This window comes from Saimiri boliviensis, chromosome 8, assembly GCF_048565385.1.
Source record: "Saimiri boliviensis isolate mSaiBol1 chromosome 8, mSaiBol1.pri, whole genome shotgun sequence".
Classification (NCBI taxonomy): domain Eukaryota; kingdom Metazoa; phylum Chordata; class Mammalia; order Primates; family Cebidae; genus Saimiri; species Saimiri boliviensis.
Window position 1 is genome coordinate 11,089,081 of NC_133456.1, and position 17,786 is coordinate 11,106,866.

A 17,786-nucleotide genomic window follows, 5' to 3' on the forward strand; every position below is an offset into this window, starting at 1 on the left:
AGCCTATTCCTGGAAAGCAAGGTGGGTTGGGGGTCTTCAGGTGGCAAAGGAAGGACTGGCAGCATCCTTTCTGCCCCAGCCCTCCCCACTGTCCTGCTAAGCCTCAGTTTTCTCATTTGTAGCACAAGGATCTCTGAGTACTTCAGGTACCAACAATCTGCTCCCTAGGCTCAGTAGGGGATATCTAATCCCTCCATTCCCCAAGCCACATGCCCCAGAAGAGGGCTGCAGACCCGGTACAAGAGGGGGCAATAAGGTGACATCCTCTGCTCTGAGAGGCAGAGCATGTGGAAAAGACCCCAGCCTCTGGGAAAGGGGCCACTTAGCCAGGCCTGTCTACCATGGGGCAAGGCTGCTCTAGCTCTCTCACTCTCCCGCTTTAGGCATGGCTGGAGCAGGTGTCTAAAAGGTCAGCTCAGTTCAGGGCTTTCAGTGACACTGAGGTAGGCTTCCCTGCCTTTCCCACTTTGTGAGCTGTAAAATTGGCCTTTTCTGACCATTTTCCTGTAGGACTGTTGTGTGTGTGAGGTGGTCTTTGGAAGAAAAGGGGGCCCTAGAATTGGAAGCTTCTGATTCCTGGTTATGAGGCCAAAGATCCTAAAGGTCCTTTCAGATACCTCAGGAAGGCTCTCAGGGGCAGAGGCTGGGGGCTGTACATCCAGTTCCCTCAGAGGGGAAGGCACCCACTCATTCTGCAAGAGGGAAATCCTGCTGTCCTCCCACAGCTACCAGAGCTTCAGATGGGACCCAGATCTGTCCACACACCCAGGGGCTACAGTTGGCCTAATGTGGCTTTATCTGCCCATGAAACTAGCCCAGTGTGCTTTATGGGCCAGAATCCCTGGGTTTAGTAGCTACATGGACAGCCATATAAGCACCCCCTAATTAACTCAATTAACTAACCATAGGCCCTCGGAAGCAATGGGAGATGAGAGCACAATACTGGGAGTCAGGAGTCAAGTGCTGTGTATTTCAAGTAAGCCCCATCCCTCTCCAGGAAAAAAGATCAGGGATTGAACATAAGTCTTGCCATGATCCAACCATTCCGGTATAAATAGGCCCTCCTGTCTTCATCCAAAGCGTATTCAGGTTATTTGGGCCAAGCTTGAACCCAGGTGTCCATGCTATCTGTCTCCTAGCTTCTCAGTTCTGAAACCCAGCATGAGGCCCATGTCTGGCCTCCCAGTAGCTCTTCATATGGTTCCTGGGTTAGGGCTGGCTTTAGGAGCCCCAAGCCTTGGTCAGGTGGGATGGTGTCTCCAGTGTCCCTTAGTACCCCTGGAGAGGGAGGTCCTAGTCCCAGCCTGGACAGGGACAGGGCTGAGGGCACCAGTTGGCCACTTCAGTTTTGGGGACCAGGAGGTTGAGAACCCGAGAGATGGCCCCATTCCACCATAGGAACAGAATGGTGACACCGCTCTGCTCAGTTCTATGGCTTACATGGAGGGGCCAGGCCCATCAGCTCAAAGTCAGGGGCTGCTGTGCTCATTTCACAGATGCAGTACCGGCAACCAGAGAGTACAGGGCCCCTACCCATCCTCACACACCCAAGGGGTCCTGGGCCAGTCACATAACTCCACAGCAGAGCAGGAACAGGCTTGGTCCCAGTCTCCAAGGTCCCCCCTGGACCCAGTCTCTGGAGATGAATCATGGAGGCCAGGCTTGCACTCTCTCCTCACACCCCAGTCCCATTCCTTACCCACTCCCTTCTGGGGTCCATACTGGTCAGTCTTCCAGTCTTCTCACTCTGGGAAAGGGCCACCTGTCTCCAAATATGAGTTTAAAAAGGGGGCCTGGGCAGTTTAGGCCTTAAGGTTGAGGAAGCGTTCCCCTGGCCACACCACCTATCAGAGGAGAGGTGGTTGAGGCAATTTATCATGATCCTCAAAATTCTTCCAGCCTCTGCTCATTTCCATAATGCAATTCCAAAGCCACTTCAATTTGTAGGCATGTGTTACAGCATCACTCTACTTTAGGCTCCACAATCTGCATTCGTTTCCCGTGGCTGCTGTAACAAATTATCACACATTTAGTGGCTGAAAATAACAAACGACACAAATTTATCATCTTACTATTCTGGAGGTCAGCAATCTGAAATCAGTTTCAAATTAAAATCAGGGTGTTGGCAGGACTGCATTCTTTCTGAGGCCCCAGGGAAGAAGAGGCTGTCTGCATTCCTTGGCTCATGGCTCTTTGTCTAGCAACTGCATCACTCTGACCTCTGCTTCTATTGTTACGTTTTCTTCCATCACTCTGACACTCCTGCCTCCTTCTTTACAGAGGCCCTTGTGGTTATACTGTTTACCTGAAAAATCCAGGATACTCTTTCTATCTCAAAATCCTTAATCACAACTGCAAAGTCCATTTTGCTATGTGAAGGTAAGTCACGTTTCGGTTTAGGTGATTAAGATACTGCCATTGGAGGGGGGAGGTGGTAATTGTTAGGCCTACCAGAGCAGGGGTTGATTTGCTTTGATAGTCCCAAAGCCAGTTTCAGGGGGCTTGTCCAGGGCAGGTCATGAGGGGGAGATCAGGTTGCTGTCCTAGCCAGCACCCTTGCTGGGGGCTGGCTGAAGCCAAGAGCTCCAGGAAACCTGGCGCCTGCCCCTACGGCCGCCAAGGACAGCCTGTTCTGTTGTGGCTGCGGCACAGGGATCAGGTGCACTTGAGTCTTCGAACCAGCCATCGCTCAACTTGAACAGCTGCCTGGATTGGGCAGAAGGCCAGGTCCTCATGGCTTTCTCTCCCTAATGACCAGAATACATGGGCCGCCAGGTCAGATGTGGGCCACATGGGAAGTCTCAGCTCTATTCTAGAAAATGCATGCACAGTCAACTTACTGGTAGATACTTACTGAACTTGGGTATGCCAAACCCACAGGGGCCTCCAGAGATGAGGGGGATAAGAAGGTTTCTGAAGGCATAGGACAGAAAGTAACTGGTGCAGGGGAGGCAGGGAGAGCACAGAGCAGGTGTCCTAAAGGAGGCAGCATTTGCATTGCAGCTTGAAAGTGGGCATGGTCTGCCCTGCCTGAGCAAAGGGAAGGTGTGTGCTCAGGGCATGAAGAGTGTTGTATAAAGGCTGAAGCCCAGGGCAGTAGAGAAAATAAACCATTCAAAAGGAGCCTATAAAGAAAAATGAGAGAGAAAAAGAAGTGAAGGTGGACAGGGAAAGACATGCTGCCACGCAGAGGTTAACGGGGTTCCCACTTCAAGCTGGCAGTTCTCAAACATTGTCCACAGTGTAACCCTTTGTTTTGATGGCAGCCTACTCAGAGCACTGATGGGGCCTTGTAAGGGATGCCCAGGGCTTTTCCCCACAGCTGTCCTCACTGACCTGTTCAGAACTGGATTCCATAGGACACAAGAGAACATACTTAAGTCATGGGCAGCCAGCCAAGTGTTTAGGGCAGGGATTGAGAGCGGCTATTGGCCCAGGGTCCAGGTAGGAGTGAGGGAGCAAAAAAGAGTATATTCCTTGCATTTAGGGGGTTGGGGGCATATTTTAATAAGGCAGCTGGATGAGTCCCATGGAGAAACCCATTGACAACTGGGAAAAGCATCCAACTGTGAGACATGGCCTGTTTCCCCAACTATCTGAAGAGGAGGTAGAATTACGTTCCTGGAGTACATCAAACGGAAGCCTACACTCCTGTCTATGCTCCGGGCTCTGGCTGAAGGAGGCTACATGGGCAGTAGGCACATATCTCAAGACCTCAGCGGCCTGCACAGCCTGGAATCCACCATCAGTTTCATGTCCTCCTCCCATTCTACCTGCAAGTGCCCCTTGACATGTGCTGGGGGGGGTCAGTTCTGAGTCACTGGCTTTGGCCTCAGGAGCAAGGGAGGGGACAGGGTAGGTGAGCCTAGCTTTCCCTGAGCTGGAGCCACTGGCTGCCCTGGCCTAGGCCTCAAGGCACTGGGGCCCCAGTGAGGAGGGGCTGAGGGGAGATATGGGGTGCCAGGCTACCAGCCTGCTGGTTCCATCTCCAGATAACAGTGAGGATTCAAGAGCCCAAGACTGAAACCCCTGCCTTCCCTCCTTTCCAGGCTGCTTTGTGTCCCTGCCTGCCTTATGTTGGTCCCAAGCATCAGACGGATGACTGAGGGCACTGGGCCCTCCTTCTCTGTGTCTGCCCTCCAAGGAAGGCAAGGCAAAGTGCCACAATGTGACAAGCCAGGCACATTCCATGGGCTCCTCAAAGGCATCCTATAAAATAAAGCATTTAGTCCCATTTCTCAGCCTTAGAAGCCAAGGTTGAGTGAGGTGAAGTCATCTGCCCAAGGTCACATCTTGGTAAGGGGCAGATTCTGGGATGCGAATCTGGTGTGGCTCCAACATCAGGGCTCAACGTCCAGGACCCAATCAAGCCAGTGTCTGCAGGCTTCAGGCCCCACCTGTCAGTCCACTTGGCTTAGACCTTTTCCCCAACAGAGTCAAGCCACACGTTTTTCTGGGCAGAAAGTTGTCCCCAAGAATGGCTTATGCTCATGGCCCCAGCTTCCCCGACACTGTCACTCCCCAACACTGTACTCTCTTCCAGTGCAATATCCACAAGCTTGCCAAGGCCCTTCCTCAGCAATGGGCCTGAAGCCAGGAGGCTGAGACCATCAGGGATGCCAGGACTGGCTGAGGTGTGGGGGGCGACAAACTGCTCCAGGATCAGGGCAGCTGCCCTGAGATGCTGTTGAAGACAGTAAAAGCCAAAGGGCACACGGAGGAAGAGAGAAGGGGCAATACTGGTGAGGACCATAGCAGGCAAAGGTCTGTGAGCATGGGAGGCACAGGAAGTGGGGAGCCTCACCCTGGTTGCACAACCCCTTTGCCCTCCGCACCTAGGTTCCTTCTGGATCAGCCTTCTCAAAGGAAGCCATGGGCAGTTCAGGGTCCATGCAGCTGGGGCTGGGCACAGGGCAGGACCCTGGGGCACTGGGAGCTGCAGCATGACCTCTGCCAAATGTGTCCTCCAGCCATAGTGCAGGGCAACACTCAGGCTGGGTATGACTCCAGCAATACAGGCTCCCCAAAGGCAGGGATCTAACCTACTGTCTCCACTTGGCCACTATCATGGGACCTCAGACAGGCCACACCTTCTGTTGGTCATGCTGGTGTCTGAACGTCCATTCTCTCTGGAGAATTCAGACACTAGCATGTACATCCCACTTGGCTAAGAGTAAAGACGCTGTCACTTGGCATTGGCCTGGGACTCAGAAGAGCCATCTTCTCACAGGGAAAGGAGCTGCCCAAGGTCCCACTGCAGGACGCAGCCCTGGAACTCAGCTCTCCAGCTCCTGCAGAGAATGCTGCCCAACAGACCATACTGCCAGGTCCTTGGAAGTGCCGGGGCAGCAGGGGGGCAGTCTGGTGGAATGAGCCAGCCTGGTTTGCCATGCTCCTTAGGACTCACCCTGATGTAGGCTCACACCATCAGCACTCACCAACCTAGGGATTTCCTGTTGCTGTTGACAGGAAGGCTGGATCTTCAGGCCTCCTGGTGACCATAAGTCTGCACAGACCAGAGCTGCAGTGGAGGCCAGAACCCTGTGCCCCATCTCTCAGCTTCTCATTCTCCCCAGCCCCAACCAGGGACACAACAGTTATCTGAAACCCCAGGGGGTCAACTTGGAAGGGATGTTTTAGCTAAAAGCAATGGGGAGAAAAAGAAAACAAAAGCCCTGCTCACCCTTCACTGGCTTAAGCTTCAGTTAAATGAATGTGGATGTGTGACCCAGGAACCATGCAGCAAGGACCTCCAGGCCCTCCCCTCCAGAAAGCAAGCAGTCATCCCTGAGCTGATGGGCAGATGAGCTTCCTGTGCTCGGAGCCAGGCTTGGCCAGGGAAGTATGTGTGCATGCACCCAGGGCAGGGGAGGACTAATCAACCCCTGGGAGTGAGGTGCTCTACGCCAGGCCCCACGGTATCTAAGGCCATGGGTGAGCACTCATGTTCCTTTCTCCAGGCTGCACTCCCACACCTCTACCAAGCCAGCCCAGCTCGGGCAGAAGGAAACTCTCACCCCAGCGCTACCTGAGAGTAAGGGGTCAGGGGACCTGCAAGTCATGGAACAAAACATTAGGTCACCATTTGTTAGTCTCTCAGTACTTTACTGGCTGTATCCCCCGACACCCCCACAGCAATTTCACCAACACAGAGCAACTGCCCTCAGCCACCCTGATGTGATGCAGCCAGACAGAGAACTTGGGTCTACCCAGGTCTGGTAGGAATGTCCTAGAAATGCAGAACATGGGGAAATCACAGAACCATGGGAAATGCCATAAGCACCTGGGTTCTGGAAAGTGCCATCCACCTCCCTCTGGTCAGGCTGGGGGCACTGACAAGGAATCCACAGGGAAGCCATGCTATGGCCCAGACCTCCGGATATGCAGGAACCGGGGCCTGAGGAGACAGTGACAAGGGGCTGGTTACTGCCTGGGCCCTGGGGAATGATCAGGGAGTGGGAACAGCACACTCTCCCCACAGCCAGGGCTGAGGATGGCCCCAGTGGAAAGACTAGCATGCTACGGGGCTAAAGGAGGGTGGGACCTCACCTCCCACAGAAGTCCTTGCGCACAGCCACAAGATTAAGGTACAGCTCAGGCCGGCTCTGAAGCCAGCTGCTGACAAGCTCCGGGTGCCTCGGGTCCACTTCCAAGAAGATACTCCTGCATGGGGGAGAAATGGGTGGGCTCTGCAGGACAGGGCTGGGACCTGCCATTCTGGGTGGCTTGGGCTGGCGAGGTGAGGGTCCTGTGCTCATTTCTGCTAGGGCCTGCCCAGTACACACTAGGAGCAGAAGCGGCTGCTGGGGGCAGACCTAGGAGACCCATCCCATTCATACCCACAGTCCTTCAGGAGCCGGGGTGCCAGGGCCAGGATGTGGGTAATGATGTCCATGCCCTCCTCCCCACCGTCCAGGGCTACGGGGTCTTCATAGCTGAAAGGGAAAGCAGTGGGAGGTGACAGCCTGAGGGAAGGGTATTCGAAATGCATGGAGGGTGTGGGCAGAGTTTCCACAAATGGGGCCCCATGGAACTTACACTCTGGGCTGAAGGGCAAGTCTGAAGACCCAGAGAAGGTGGCCCCCAAATGGGTAGCAGTTCCTCTTCCCTTCCTCCCATGGGCAGCACCCTACCAGGCAGTGCCAGGTGTGCTTGCTGAGTCCCATTGGCTGGTGGCCCCTCCTGACAGGCTGACTCATGTCAGGGCATGAATGCCTTCCCACAGGCTGCTCCTCTTCTTGGTCTAGGAGATCTAGAGCTAGCCCTGACCACTCCTGTGAGCCCAGAAAGGGAGAACCAACACCTCAACCCCATCCCACGTGACTGCTGCCCCATCCAGGACTCCAGGGCTGTCCCTGGTTCTCAGCCCCTGTGTAAGGGGAGGATGGCCTGGTGCAAAGCCAGGTTTAGTCCCAGCTTTCCCACTAAGCCCCCATGTGACCCTAGACAAGACACCTCCCCTCACTGGGCCTGTCTTCTATAAAATGGCATACCCATCTATGGGCCCTGCACTGTGTCTGATGCTTTCAGGTCACCACTGAGTCCTTCCATAGCCCTGCAGAGCACTACCTCTCTCTTATCAGAGGCAGGAAACAGGCCCAGAGGTTCGGTGGCTAACCAGTAGTCTTAAGTAGGAAGGTAGAAGTGGAATCTAGGTAGGATTATGGCCTCTGGAGTGTATCTGCTTAATACCGCACCTTTTTCAGCACCAGCCCCGCTGTCCCTCCAGATGGTGTGGTCCTCGAGGGCAGACCAATCCCATTAGGCCTTCTCAGGCCTGGCCTCTCTGGCCTACCCTGTTTAGCACCTGCCTGCGGATCTCAGGGGCCAGCTGCTCCATGTCCTCGTGGAAGACGTAGGGAGGGTTGCTGACGACCAGGTCCATGGGGCCCCAGGGCAGTTGTGTCCAGCTCCCTTCTGTGGCCAAAGAAGAAAACACATAGTAGGTACTAACCCATTGGGAGGTAAAGGATAGTAGCTCTACCTGTCACCATGTCCCTCTCATCAAGCCACACCTTGGGCCTGCCTCTAGATCTGATAAGCCAGACTTGCAAATTAGTGCCCAGGGTCCCTGGCTGACAGCCTAGTGGGGAATGTGCGTGCTTTAACATGGCAGCCCTTCATTTCAAGACCTAGAGGATCCTTGCCAAAAATCCTCCTTGTTATGTAAGACTCCATTCAAGACTTCCAGGGCGTCCTCCCTGATTGCCTAGGCAGGAAAGAGCCTTTCTCTTCTGTAGCTCCACTAGCCTTATAGCCAACATGGACTGAGAGTACATGGAGGGCAGGCCTGGCCTCATCAGCCAATTCCTGATGGTTCTGACTACTGGTTTCACCCTGTCCCAGGTGCTATACCAAGTATATCATACTCCATGGAGGGGGCACATGAGGCTCAAGGATCCCATGGATAAAGCGATGGAGCCAGAATTGGAGCTGGAGGTCTGCAAACATTATGAAGGCTATGGCTGAGCTGGACATTGTAAAGGCGATGGCTGAGCTGGACACTCTAAAGGTGATGGCTGAGCTGTGCAGTGCCAGGACAGGTGGGGGAGAAGGGCACTCAGGTATTTGGTCCCAAAGGCATTATTTTAAGCTTTTGCTTATCTGTTGCCAACAAGCAAGCTCTTAACTCACTAGTCATAACGAACTCATAAGTTCTCTGTAGCTGGTCCCTATGAGTCTGGTCAGCCTAGGAGGCTGTCCTCAGCAAGGCCTAGTTTGGGCTGCCACACATGTGCACACACACACTGTGTGTGTGGTTGAGTGGCTTTGGGGAAGCCCACCTTCCATCTCTGCAGAGTGCCTCATCAACCCAATAGCACCTATATCTAGGCTCCCACCTCAAGGAGCATGCAGGGAGGGTACCTGAGGTCATGTCAAGGTGGATGATCCAAATCCTGTCCTGCAACCGAAGCCTGAACAGATGGAGAGAAAGGGGTGAGCACGGGGGCAGACCCCTACCCTTGGCTATAAGAGTGAGGTATTGTGGCCAACCCTTCTTGGACCTGGCAAGATGCTCACTGCCTACTATCCATTCAGAATCCTGTGGGACCCATGCCAGTCTACTCCCACTGCTTCCTCCTTCTTAGGAGTAGGAATCAAACATTGGTTAGATTGAAACCTGAAAAGAAGTCAAGATCAGGCCCCAAAGTACAACTCTCCCACCTACCTCTGAGCATTCTCATGGGTCAGAGAGATGGCGGCTTCCCCCTTATCCACAGCAATGACTCGGCTCTGTCCCGAGAACAAACAGAGGGTATGTGGAAGGCAATGCTGGGAGATACTGGGCCTGGGGCACCCTCCTCCAACCCCCCACCAGAAGAGAAGGGAAATACCCAACAGCCTTTTCTTCTTGGCTAAAGTCTAGCCAGACAGATGTGGTAGGAGTTAGAGTCTGTGAACCACACTGGGCTGAGGGCAGCCCTGTCCTCCCTCATCTAGCTGCTTCCCCTCAAGTGCTCCTAGCAGAGGGATGTGGGGGAAGCACTAATGGGAGGGACAGTGAGTGTCAGTCACAGTCTACCCAGAGCAGGTGGAGGGGCTTACCTGGGGGAGCTGGCTCAGCAGGCTGAGGGAAATGGCTCCCGATCCGCAGCCCACCTCCAGAATGAGGGGGCTGCCTGGGGATCCCACAGCAGCATGGGACCTCTGGGCCACCTCTTCCAGCACCCACTCAACCAGTTCCTGTGAAGCAGAGGGGTCTGGATCAGAGTTGCTGCCAACATGGCTCCTGGGAGTCTTGATACAGAGGCCCAAGCAGTTAGCCCTGTGTGAACGTAGGAAGGGGAGGTAGCCAAAGCCAGACTGAACTTCACGGCAGCTGGGCCATGGCCAAGTCACCCTTGGCCCTCCAGGCCTCAGCTTTCCCATCTATACAACTGAGCCCAGTCAAGGATAGCCCACCTTGTGGGGATGTGGTAGGGATTAAATGCACTAATCTGCACCTGTTTCATGGTAAGTGTTCAATCAATCCCAGCTAAACCCTTTACAGACATCCTCCCATTCTGTGCTTACAGAAATGCTAAGAACCAGCCAGGAGTGGTGGCTCATGCCTGTAATCCCAACACTTTGTCAGGCCGAGGCGGGCAGATCACTTGAGGTCAGGAGTTTGAAACCAGCCTGGCCAACATGGTGAAACCCTATCTCTGCTAAAAGTGCGAAAATCTGCTGGGTGTGGTGGCAGGTGCCTGTAGCCCCAGCTACTCAGGGGCTGAGGCGGGAGAATTGCTTGAGCCTGGGAGGTAGAGGTTGTGGTAGGCTGGGATCGCACCACTGCACTCCAGCCTGGGAGCCAGAGCAACACTTCACCTCAGGAAAAAAAAAAAAAAAAAGCTAAGAACCGTATCTGATAGTTCTGGCCACTGCCTCTGGCCTGACCCTCCTCCCAGAGCTTTTCCTGTATAATCTGTTAAATCCTCACAACTGTCCCATGAGGAAACTGAGGCCTAGGGTCAAGGCCCCACCTGAGCCTGGTCTGTGGTTCATGGTGGCAAGCAGCCTCCTCACAGAGCTGAGCTTGAGAAGCCCCAGGGAGGCTCCTAGCCAAAGGGACAGGAAATTCCATCCTTTGGAGGGAATGGGCCATGGGGGGACATGGTCCTGACTAAGTTCTATACCTGATGAGGGCTGTGGTACACAGGCACGGGTCCACAGGCACGGGTGCAGAGGGAGGTGCCTGACTGCACTGTACCCGCCTTGTCAGCAGGAGGACATTTTCAGACACGTTCACTTTGGAAACAAGAGGGTTTCAAGCCTTGTTCACCAAGCCACTGCCTGCAAGAACTATGCCTGGAAACCAACACAGGGTAGGGGTGAAGGGTGGAGGGATCCTGCTGTCCAATGGCCGAAATGTTTCTAACCAGCAGTGGAGTTGGATACCTGAGTACCCAGGCGTGGAGCAAGGAAAGGGCAGTGTAGCCCCATCTCAAAGGCATCCCTTTGGATGTGGGCAGAGGGGCCCCCCATAGGGTCAGGACTCCTGGGATCCCAGTTCTCAGGAAAGACTGGCTCAGGGAAGTGGGGATGGTGGGCAGCAAGTGGGTGCTTCCCTGATCTGAAAAGAGGCCCACTTTTTCCAGAAAATCTTCCCTAAGCCTGGGCCAGGCTCTCTCCACCACAGCTTTCCCCACCCTGTGCCTAACGCCTAGGACGGGGTTTGCCTCTCCCACCAGACTGTATAACGGGAAGACCTGAGGCCCAACTCATGGCAGTACGTCCCACACTGGCATGGCTTGGCCCACAGACATACCTCTTGGCTACTTTCTAAGTGCTGGGCAAACTCTCTGTTGCACCACCTTCTGTGTCTCATATCCCCAGGTCTCCCCTATACCCCAATGCCATCAGCCAGGCTCTGTGGAGCAGAGGGTTCCAGATCACTCACACTTATTTTCCATATAAGTTCCCCACTGCTGGGTTCCAAAAAGCATCTCACCCTTCCAGGCCCCCAACCCCAGCAACAATTTTCATCTACCCAGAGGGTGGCAAATCCAAGGCAGGCAGAACTTGGCCAGCAGGTCCATCCCACCCTGTTCCAAGCCTCTTCTGCATCAAACAAGTGATTGCCTGTGGGTGAGGGGGCCCAGCTCCAGCAGGAGAGGGCGTGTATTCACTAGCTCTCACCAGCCCTGTGCCAGGCACTAGTGGAGACCACTAGGGCACCTGTGGCAAGCTGGGCCTGCAGGGTTGGGACAGGTAAAGAGTGAGCAGTGTGGGGCTGTTGACTGAGAGCCTGTGGTCTCAGTGGTGAGGCCACATGCTGAGAGGTTGGCAGGGTGACCAGGACTTGCCAGGTGTGTGAGCCTCTCTTGGTTTCCGGGCCATAGACAGATCTACTCTGGCTGGAGAATGACCCCTCAGCCAACCACACTGGCCAGCCACCTCACAGAGATACTCGCGACCTCAAAGACACACACCACAAATGTGGATGGCCACCTTGGGGAGGGTGAGAAACTGAGACTGAGCTCCTGCCACCACTAGTGGCCTCTTGCTTGCCATAACGCTCCAGACCACAGGAGACTCATCTTGGCTATTGTGCCCCATCTTGGGGCAGGGGTAAAGAACAGCCTAAGAAGTCCAGAAACTGTCTTCTTCGCCCAGTGAAGAGCCCCCCTCAGCCTGATACCAGTGGCTCTTTTGGGGAGACTGAAAACCAAGCTGGTCACAGGCTCAGGGCACCCCCTCCAGATGAATATGGGAAGAATCAAGAACAGGGTGGGGCCAAGGGGCAGGGGCATGCAGGAAGGAGGTGAGGGGCAGGCAGTTGTCGGCCCTGCCTAGAACTGCTGCCCCAACACGGACTCCATACCCCATCAAGAGGTTGGCCCAAGGCTTCAGCAGAACCTGAGTGTTACGAGTACCCTCTATGGTGGGACAGCCCCAGAGAGGTGGCATTGCCTCCTTCAAGACAATCACAGACAAAACTCTGAGCCTCCCACACCCTGTACAGCCTCACACCAGGCTGCGTGAGAATGGCTCACAGCCCCAGCCCTGAGTTTCCTACTGTATGCACTGCCAGGCCTGGGGAAAATCCAACTCACTGGGCCACATTCTTCCTGCAAGTTTGCACTTCAGACTCCCTTTCATCAGAAACTATCTCCCACACCCATGCTCACCACTCCCTGCCACAGGCCACGTCCTCTTGACTTCTTGGTAAGACATCCCCCAATGCGGCTTTACATCGGGGTGAACCTGGTGAGTTCTCAGAAATGTCTGCACAGTGAGGTGAACACCTGGCCTCCCAATCATAGCATGTTTCCTCACTCCATCCCTTGCAGTAGAGCTGCTATCTTGGCCCAGACTCACCCAAGAATCAGGGGGCCACATGGGAGCCAAAGTCCACACTTGATACTCAGAACCCTGGCACATATGGCTGGTGCCAGGCCAGCTCTGAAGGAACGCAAAGGTCACCCTGCCCTGATCCTGGGCAGTTGAAGACAGCAAATGATCTCACCAGAGATCACGTTTTTGGGAGCCACAGGATGGCCTCCCAAAGCCTGTTCGTGGCAGGCCACACCTTGCTCTGGGTCTCCATACTGCATCCTAGGTCATGCCAATTGCAGATGGGGCAGCCCCATTTGAGGGATGGGGCTCTGACCTGGGAGTCAGGAAATCCAAGTGCTGCCCCCATGCTCCCCTCCTTGACAGCCCTGTGACTTCAGCAAGGCCTCAGATTCTCTACTGTCCCCATCCTGACACTGGTCAGTGAAGACAGGACCTGGCCTCCCAACCACATGATAAATAGGGGAGAGGGGTCAGAGAGTTTCTTGGCTAGGGGTCAGAAGCTGGGAAAGTGAAGGAAGGGTTTGGGGCCCCTGGCTGCAGCAGGTGGATGGAAACTAACCTTTCCCAGAAATGTTTGTGTGCCTGGGTCTTTCTAGAAATTCCTTCTCAGAACCTAGCGCCCTCTGGCTTGCCCATCAGCTCTCACCCAGCTCTACTCCCTGGTCTGCACCATCTGGCTCCCAGCTCTGCCACCTACAAGGTCAGAGAGGAGTCCAAGAAGGGCCACAGAAGGCATCTTTTCCAGGACCAGTGTGCCTTACCAAGGGATAGCACACTTGTGCCACACATCCCTAGTTCTAGGAATTTGAGGGATGACACAGGTGATTACCAGACCAATCAGTAGACCTAAGAGGGCCACCAGATTCTCTGGTCTGGAGGTCTAACCCTCTCATCATCTGGGTCCAGAGAGGTCCGGAGGGCAGTGACCTGCCTGAAATCGCATAGCTGATACCAGGGTCTCCAGCTGTCTGGCTAGAGCCCTCTCCATTTCCTCCATGCCTCCTGAGAAGCTGCTGGAGGGCACTGGTTCTCTGTGGGTTGGGTGAGCCATGGGCCCACAGGACAGCTCCCAGAGAAATGGCAAGAACAGGCTAAGTACTTGGGCAGCACTATTTGAGGCACTCTGGGCCACTGCCAGACCTGGAGGCTGGGGTGGTAGCTTGGAACATGAGGATAGTCAAGGGGACCAACAGGAATCCTCTGTCTTCTGGGCTCTGCCAATACAGTCAGCAAGGAGATATATGTCTAGAAAGGCACTGTCCCTGAAGATAGCAGTCATGGTGCCCCAGTGCCCCCTGGAGGAAGCCTGGGGCAAGACTGGTGCCCTGAACGACACCCTCATCTCGATCCTGCCTTGCCCTGGTGGCACACCTACCTCTGTTTCTGGCCGAGGAATAAACACGGGGGGCACCATCTTCAGGCTGAGACCCTGAAAGTCCCACTCTCCAAGGATGTACTGCACGGGCATCCTGCAGAGGGGGCAGCAGGGTAGTCATCAGTGACAGAGCCAGGACCAACAGGACCATGCCTGGGTTGAGAGACACCACTTGTGGCCAAAGTATCAGGCAAGACCATGTCTCCAATGCCTTGGGACTCCTGGGGCAAAGCCTTCCCTTGTTCCCTTCTTCCTATTTACTACCCGGGCCCCACTCTTGTCACTTCTGTACCCCAACACCTCCCTAGTCCTTGGACAACTCCTCCTCCCTGAACTTGGCGGGGATGGAGGAGGCTGGACTGCACTCCCCAAACACATCCTTCACGTCTGATCCATGGGTGCTCACCTCTGTAATCGACGGCTACTCAGCTCCTGGATACACTGTAGTTGCTGAGAGGTCAAGTGCTGGGTCCGAAGGGCTGGCCTCAGGCTCTGAAACTGTCCCCACAGAGAATGTTAAGTGGCTGGCTCACTGGGCCCAGGGGCCCCAACCCAGGTGTCTTATGTGGATAATGCCTGTCCAGCACTGGTATGGAGGCCCATCCCTCTCATTATCTGGTCCCAGAGTGGGGCAGCATCCTGAACAAGGTTAAACAGCTAATACCAGGCTTCCAGGTGTCTATCCCTAAAAACTTAGGCAGAAATTTATTCATTCATCCAACAAACTGTTACAGTGTGTGACAGGCACTAAGATGTTCCTCCAGAAAAATCCTATCAGTTTCAGCTAAGCACTCTTAGTGGGCAGAAAACTTGGATATCTCTTCCCTGAGGTCCTCCCTCCTCCCTCTTCCTGCCCTCTTGACAACACTGAACTTAACTGTTTTGGCTCCAAGGACATGAGCCACGATGTACTCACTGGATTCCCGGGCCTCAGGGACACCTTTCTTCTCAAAGACCCTTGTCCAGTGGTTGACCAGGTCTATGGCACTGGATAACCCAGCCAGAGGTGGATGAGGTTGCCATGAGCTGAAGGCCCAGCCCCGGATACCTCCCCTCCTCCCTGGGCCAGACAGGAGGCGCCATAGCATTCGGCCCCAAAGCTCCATGTCTCAGAAAAAGGTTCACCAGAGTGACTCCAGGTTCCCAAGTCGGTCTTATGATGTCAGCTGCTGAGGTGGGTGCTGAGAGTGGTCCCTGGCCCCAGCTGGGTAGAGATGAAAAGGTTACAAGCTCTGGTGCCCCAAAATGGCACTGGTCCTCATACATAGTTGGTTGCCACCCTGGGAGTGAGAGGAACCAGGAAAGCAGATGAGCCTTGTATGACAACCCCCTTCCACCAACACGTTGCCTAAGAATAGGTGTGCTCTTGCTCTGTCACCACCTTGACTCCATTTAGAGCCTTACACACCTGTTTGATCATTCTTGTCTTGACTACTTATGTTTTCTTCACTTTTTTTTTTTTTTTTTTTTTTTTTTTTGAGACGGAGTCTCACTCTATCACCCAGGCTGGAGTGCAGTGGTGCAACCTCGGCTCACTGCAACCTCTGCCACCCAGATTCAAGCAATTCTCCTGCCTCAGCCCCCCAAGTAGCTGGGATTACAGGTGCCTGCCACCATGCCCAGCTAATTTTTGTATTTTTAGTAGAGACAGGGTTTTACTATCTTGGCCAGGCTGGTCTGAACGTCTGACCTCATGATCCACCTGCCTCTGATAGTGCTGGGATTACAGGCATGGGCCATCGTGCCTGGCTGTTTTCTTCATATTTTTAGCTGGAGTGGGCTGAGCCCATAGCTCAGTCTCTGCTAATTTAAATGGGCTGGTGGTAGGTTAGGGCACATATTTGCACATAGGACTGATCTGTGTCTAACTTAGCATGTGTAACCTTGAGCAAGTCATCATTTCTGAATTTCACTTTCTTAATCCATAAGATGGGGGGAAATCACACCAAACCCATGGTAAGCAATGCATTAGTCTATGAATATCAAAGGCTTGGAGGCAGCTCAACATACAGCAGGGACCGGATGTTACATGATCTTAACTGATGTTACAAGGAGCAGATGATTGCCTTTGATTGTGAGCTTTGCATCTGACGTTTTGCATGTACTGTCATTGATTTGTATGCTGAAACTTTCCTTCTAATTTAACCCATAATTAAGGACATCACTGTAAACTGCCAACTAAAAAATTTACAATTTTATATTTACAGACGTCACAAGCAAGTTTAACTGAAGGTTTAAAAATCAGTGGTTCCTCTCGGTGGCTGACGCCTGTAATCCCAGCACTTTGGGAAGCTGAGGCGGGTAGATCACAAGGTCAGGAGTTCAAGACCAGCCTGGCCAAGATGGTGAAACCCCGTCTCTACTAAAAACACAAAAATTAACCGGGCATGGTAGCAGGTACGTGTAATCCCAGCTAGTCAGGAGGCTGAGGCAGAGAATTGCTTGAACCCGGGAGGCAAGGTTGTAGTGAGCCGAGATCCCTCCATTGCACTCCAGCCTAGGCAACAGAGCAAGACTCTGTCTCACCACCACCACCACCAACAAAAAAATCATTGATCCCCTTTACTATCCCTAGGATAAAAGTCCAAACTAGCGTCTATTGAGCTACTGAGCACCTGCTAAGTGCCACATCTTCAGATACAAGTAGGATCCGAGAAGGGAAGCAACTTGCCCTATGTCACTCAGATAGAAACTGTCCCAGGCATGATACGAATCCAAGTCCAACGAACTTCAGAAGCGGCTCTGTGCACCAGTGCGCCATCCCAGGAGCCAAGGCCCGAAGTCAGGGGCTAAACTCCCTTCCAGCCACGTACCGCATCGTTAACGACCCAGACCAGGTCCCCTCCCTCCAACCCTGTTTCTCCATCTGCTCTATAGAGAATGGGACTGGCCAGGTCTCCAGTCTGTTGCTGTCGAAACACCCGGTTCCGATTCCCACTTCCCGTTCATACCTGCCTGAGAGGCCACCCCAACCACCCACCCACCTGCCGGAGAAGATGCCCCGGACTCGACGCCCGGATGTGCGTGACCCGCCGCGCGCTCCGCCCCGCTTCCGGAGCCTGCGCATTTAAGAAAGGGCTCGGGAGGACGCCGTAGCTGAACTTCAGGGTTCCTATCGTGGTGGGTTCCTCCCAGAAGGCAGACCCTTGCGGTTGGGAGAGGAGGCTGTGAATTCCACGCCCTCTACGCCTGCAGGCCCACAGGCAGGAAGTGCGAAGACGTGGGCGCGGTTGACCCCTGGGGGCCCGGACCTGCTGGTCTTCCTTAAAGTCACAGCAGGGATATGGTTCCAGTGCAATGGGATTTGCTCTGAGCTGCCTTTTAGGGACCGGGCCCGGCCGGTGTGCGGGCGGAGCCCCGTAGCCTGCCGAAACGGAGACTTGTCACCAGGGGGCCCAGGAGTTCGAGGGCGGGGACCAGATGTCCGGGGGCGTGGTCTATTTTAGTCGGTGGCCGGGTGAAGCTGTGCGTGGGCGGGTTCCAGTGTTGAAGACGGGTCCAACTTTGGGGTCCTGTCCTATTGTCGTGACCCTACCGAGGGCAGTGGCCCGAGCCCACCAGGCGGGGCCGGGTGGCGACCAGAACCCGGGGGCTGCTCTTTTCCCTCCCGCCCCGGTTTAAGATTTGGAGC

At 54.3% G+C, this 17,786-nt stretch overlaps 1 protein-coding gene across 12 annotated transcripts; it reads right to left on the bottom strand.

Moving 5' to 3' along the window:
• Positions 1-949: 949 nt before the first annotated feature.
• HEMK1 (HemK methyltransferase 1, mitochondrial release factors N(5)-glutamine) lies at positions 950-17,221 on the bottom strand. Of its 12 annotated transcripts, none has more exons than XM_074403784.1 (12): positions 17,140-17,221; positions 15,281-15,435; positions 14,562-14,653; positions 14,156-14,249; positions 9,547-9,684; positions 9,170-9,234; positions 8,866-8,915; positions 7,812-7,917; positions 6,840-6,935; positions 6,550-6,663; positions 2,855-3,125; positions 950-2,747 (listed from the first exon to the last, which is right to left on the bottom strand). In XM_074403784.1, the coding sequence occupies exons 2-12, from the start codon at positions 15,419-15,421 to the stop codon at positions 2,544-2,546; spliced, it is 1,371 nt and encodes a 456-aa protein (XP_074259885.1). In that variant the 5' UTR covers positions 15,422-15,435; positions 17,140-17,221; the 3' UTR covers positions 950-2,543. The 12 variants fall into 12 exon arrangements, 9 of the variants coding, with proteins under 9 accessions (XP_074259885.1, XP_074259891.1, XP_074259887.1 ...); XM_074403790.1 differs by lacking the exon at positions 17,140-17,221 and adding an exon at positions 15,034-15,142 and having other exon boundaries at positions 15,281-15,299; XR_012518716.1 differs by lacking the exons at positions 2,855-3,125; positions 17,140-17,221 and adding an exon at positions 6,284-6,397 and having other exon boundaries at positions 950-2,005; positions 15,034-15,373.
• Between the last annotated feature and the right edge of the window lie 565 nt (positions 17,222-17,786).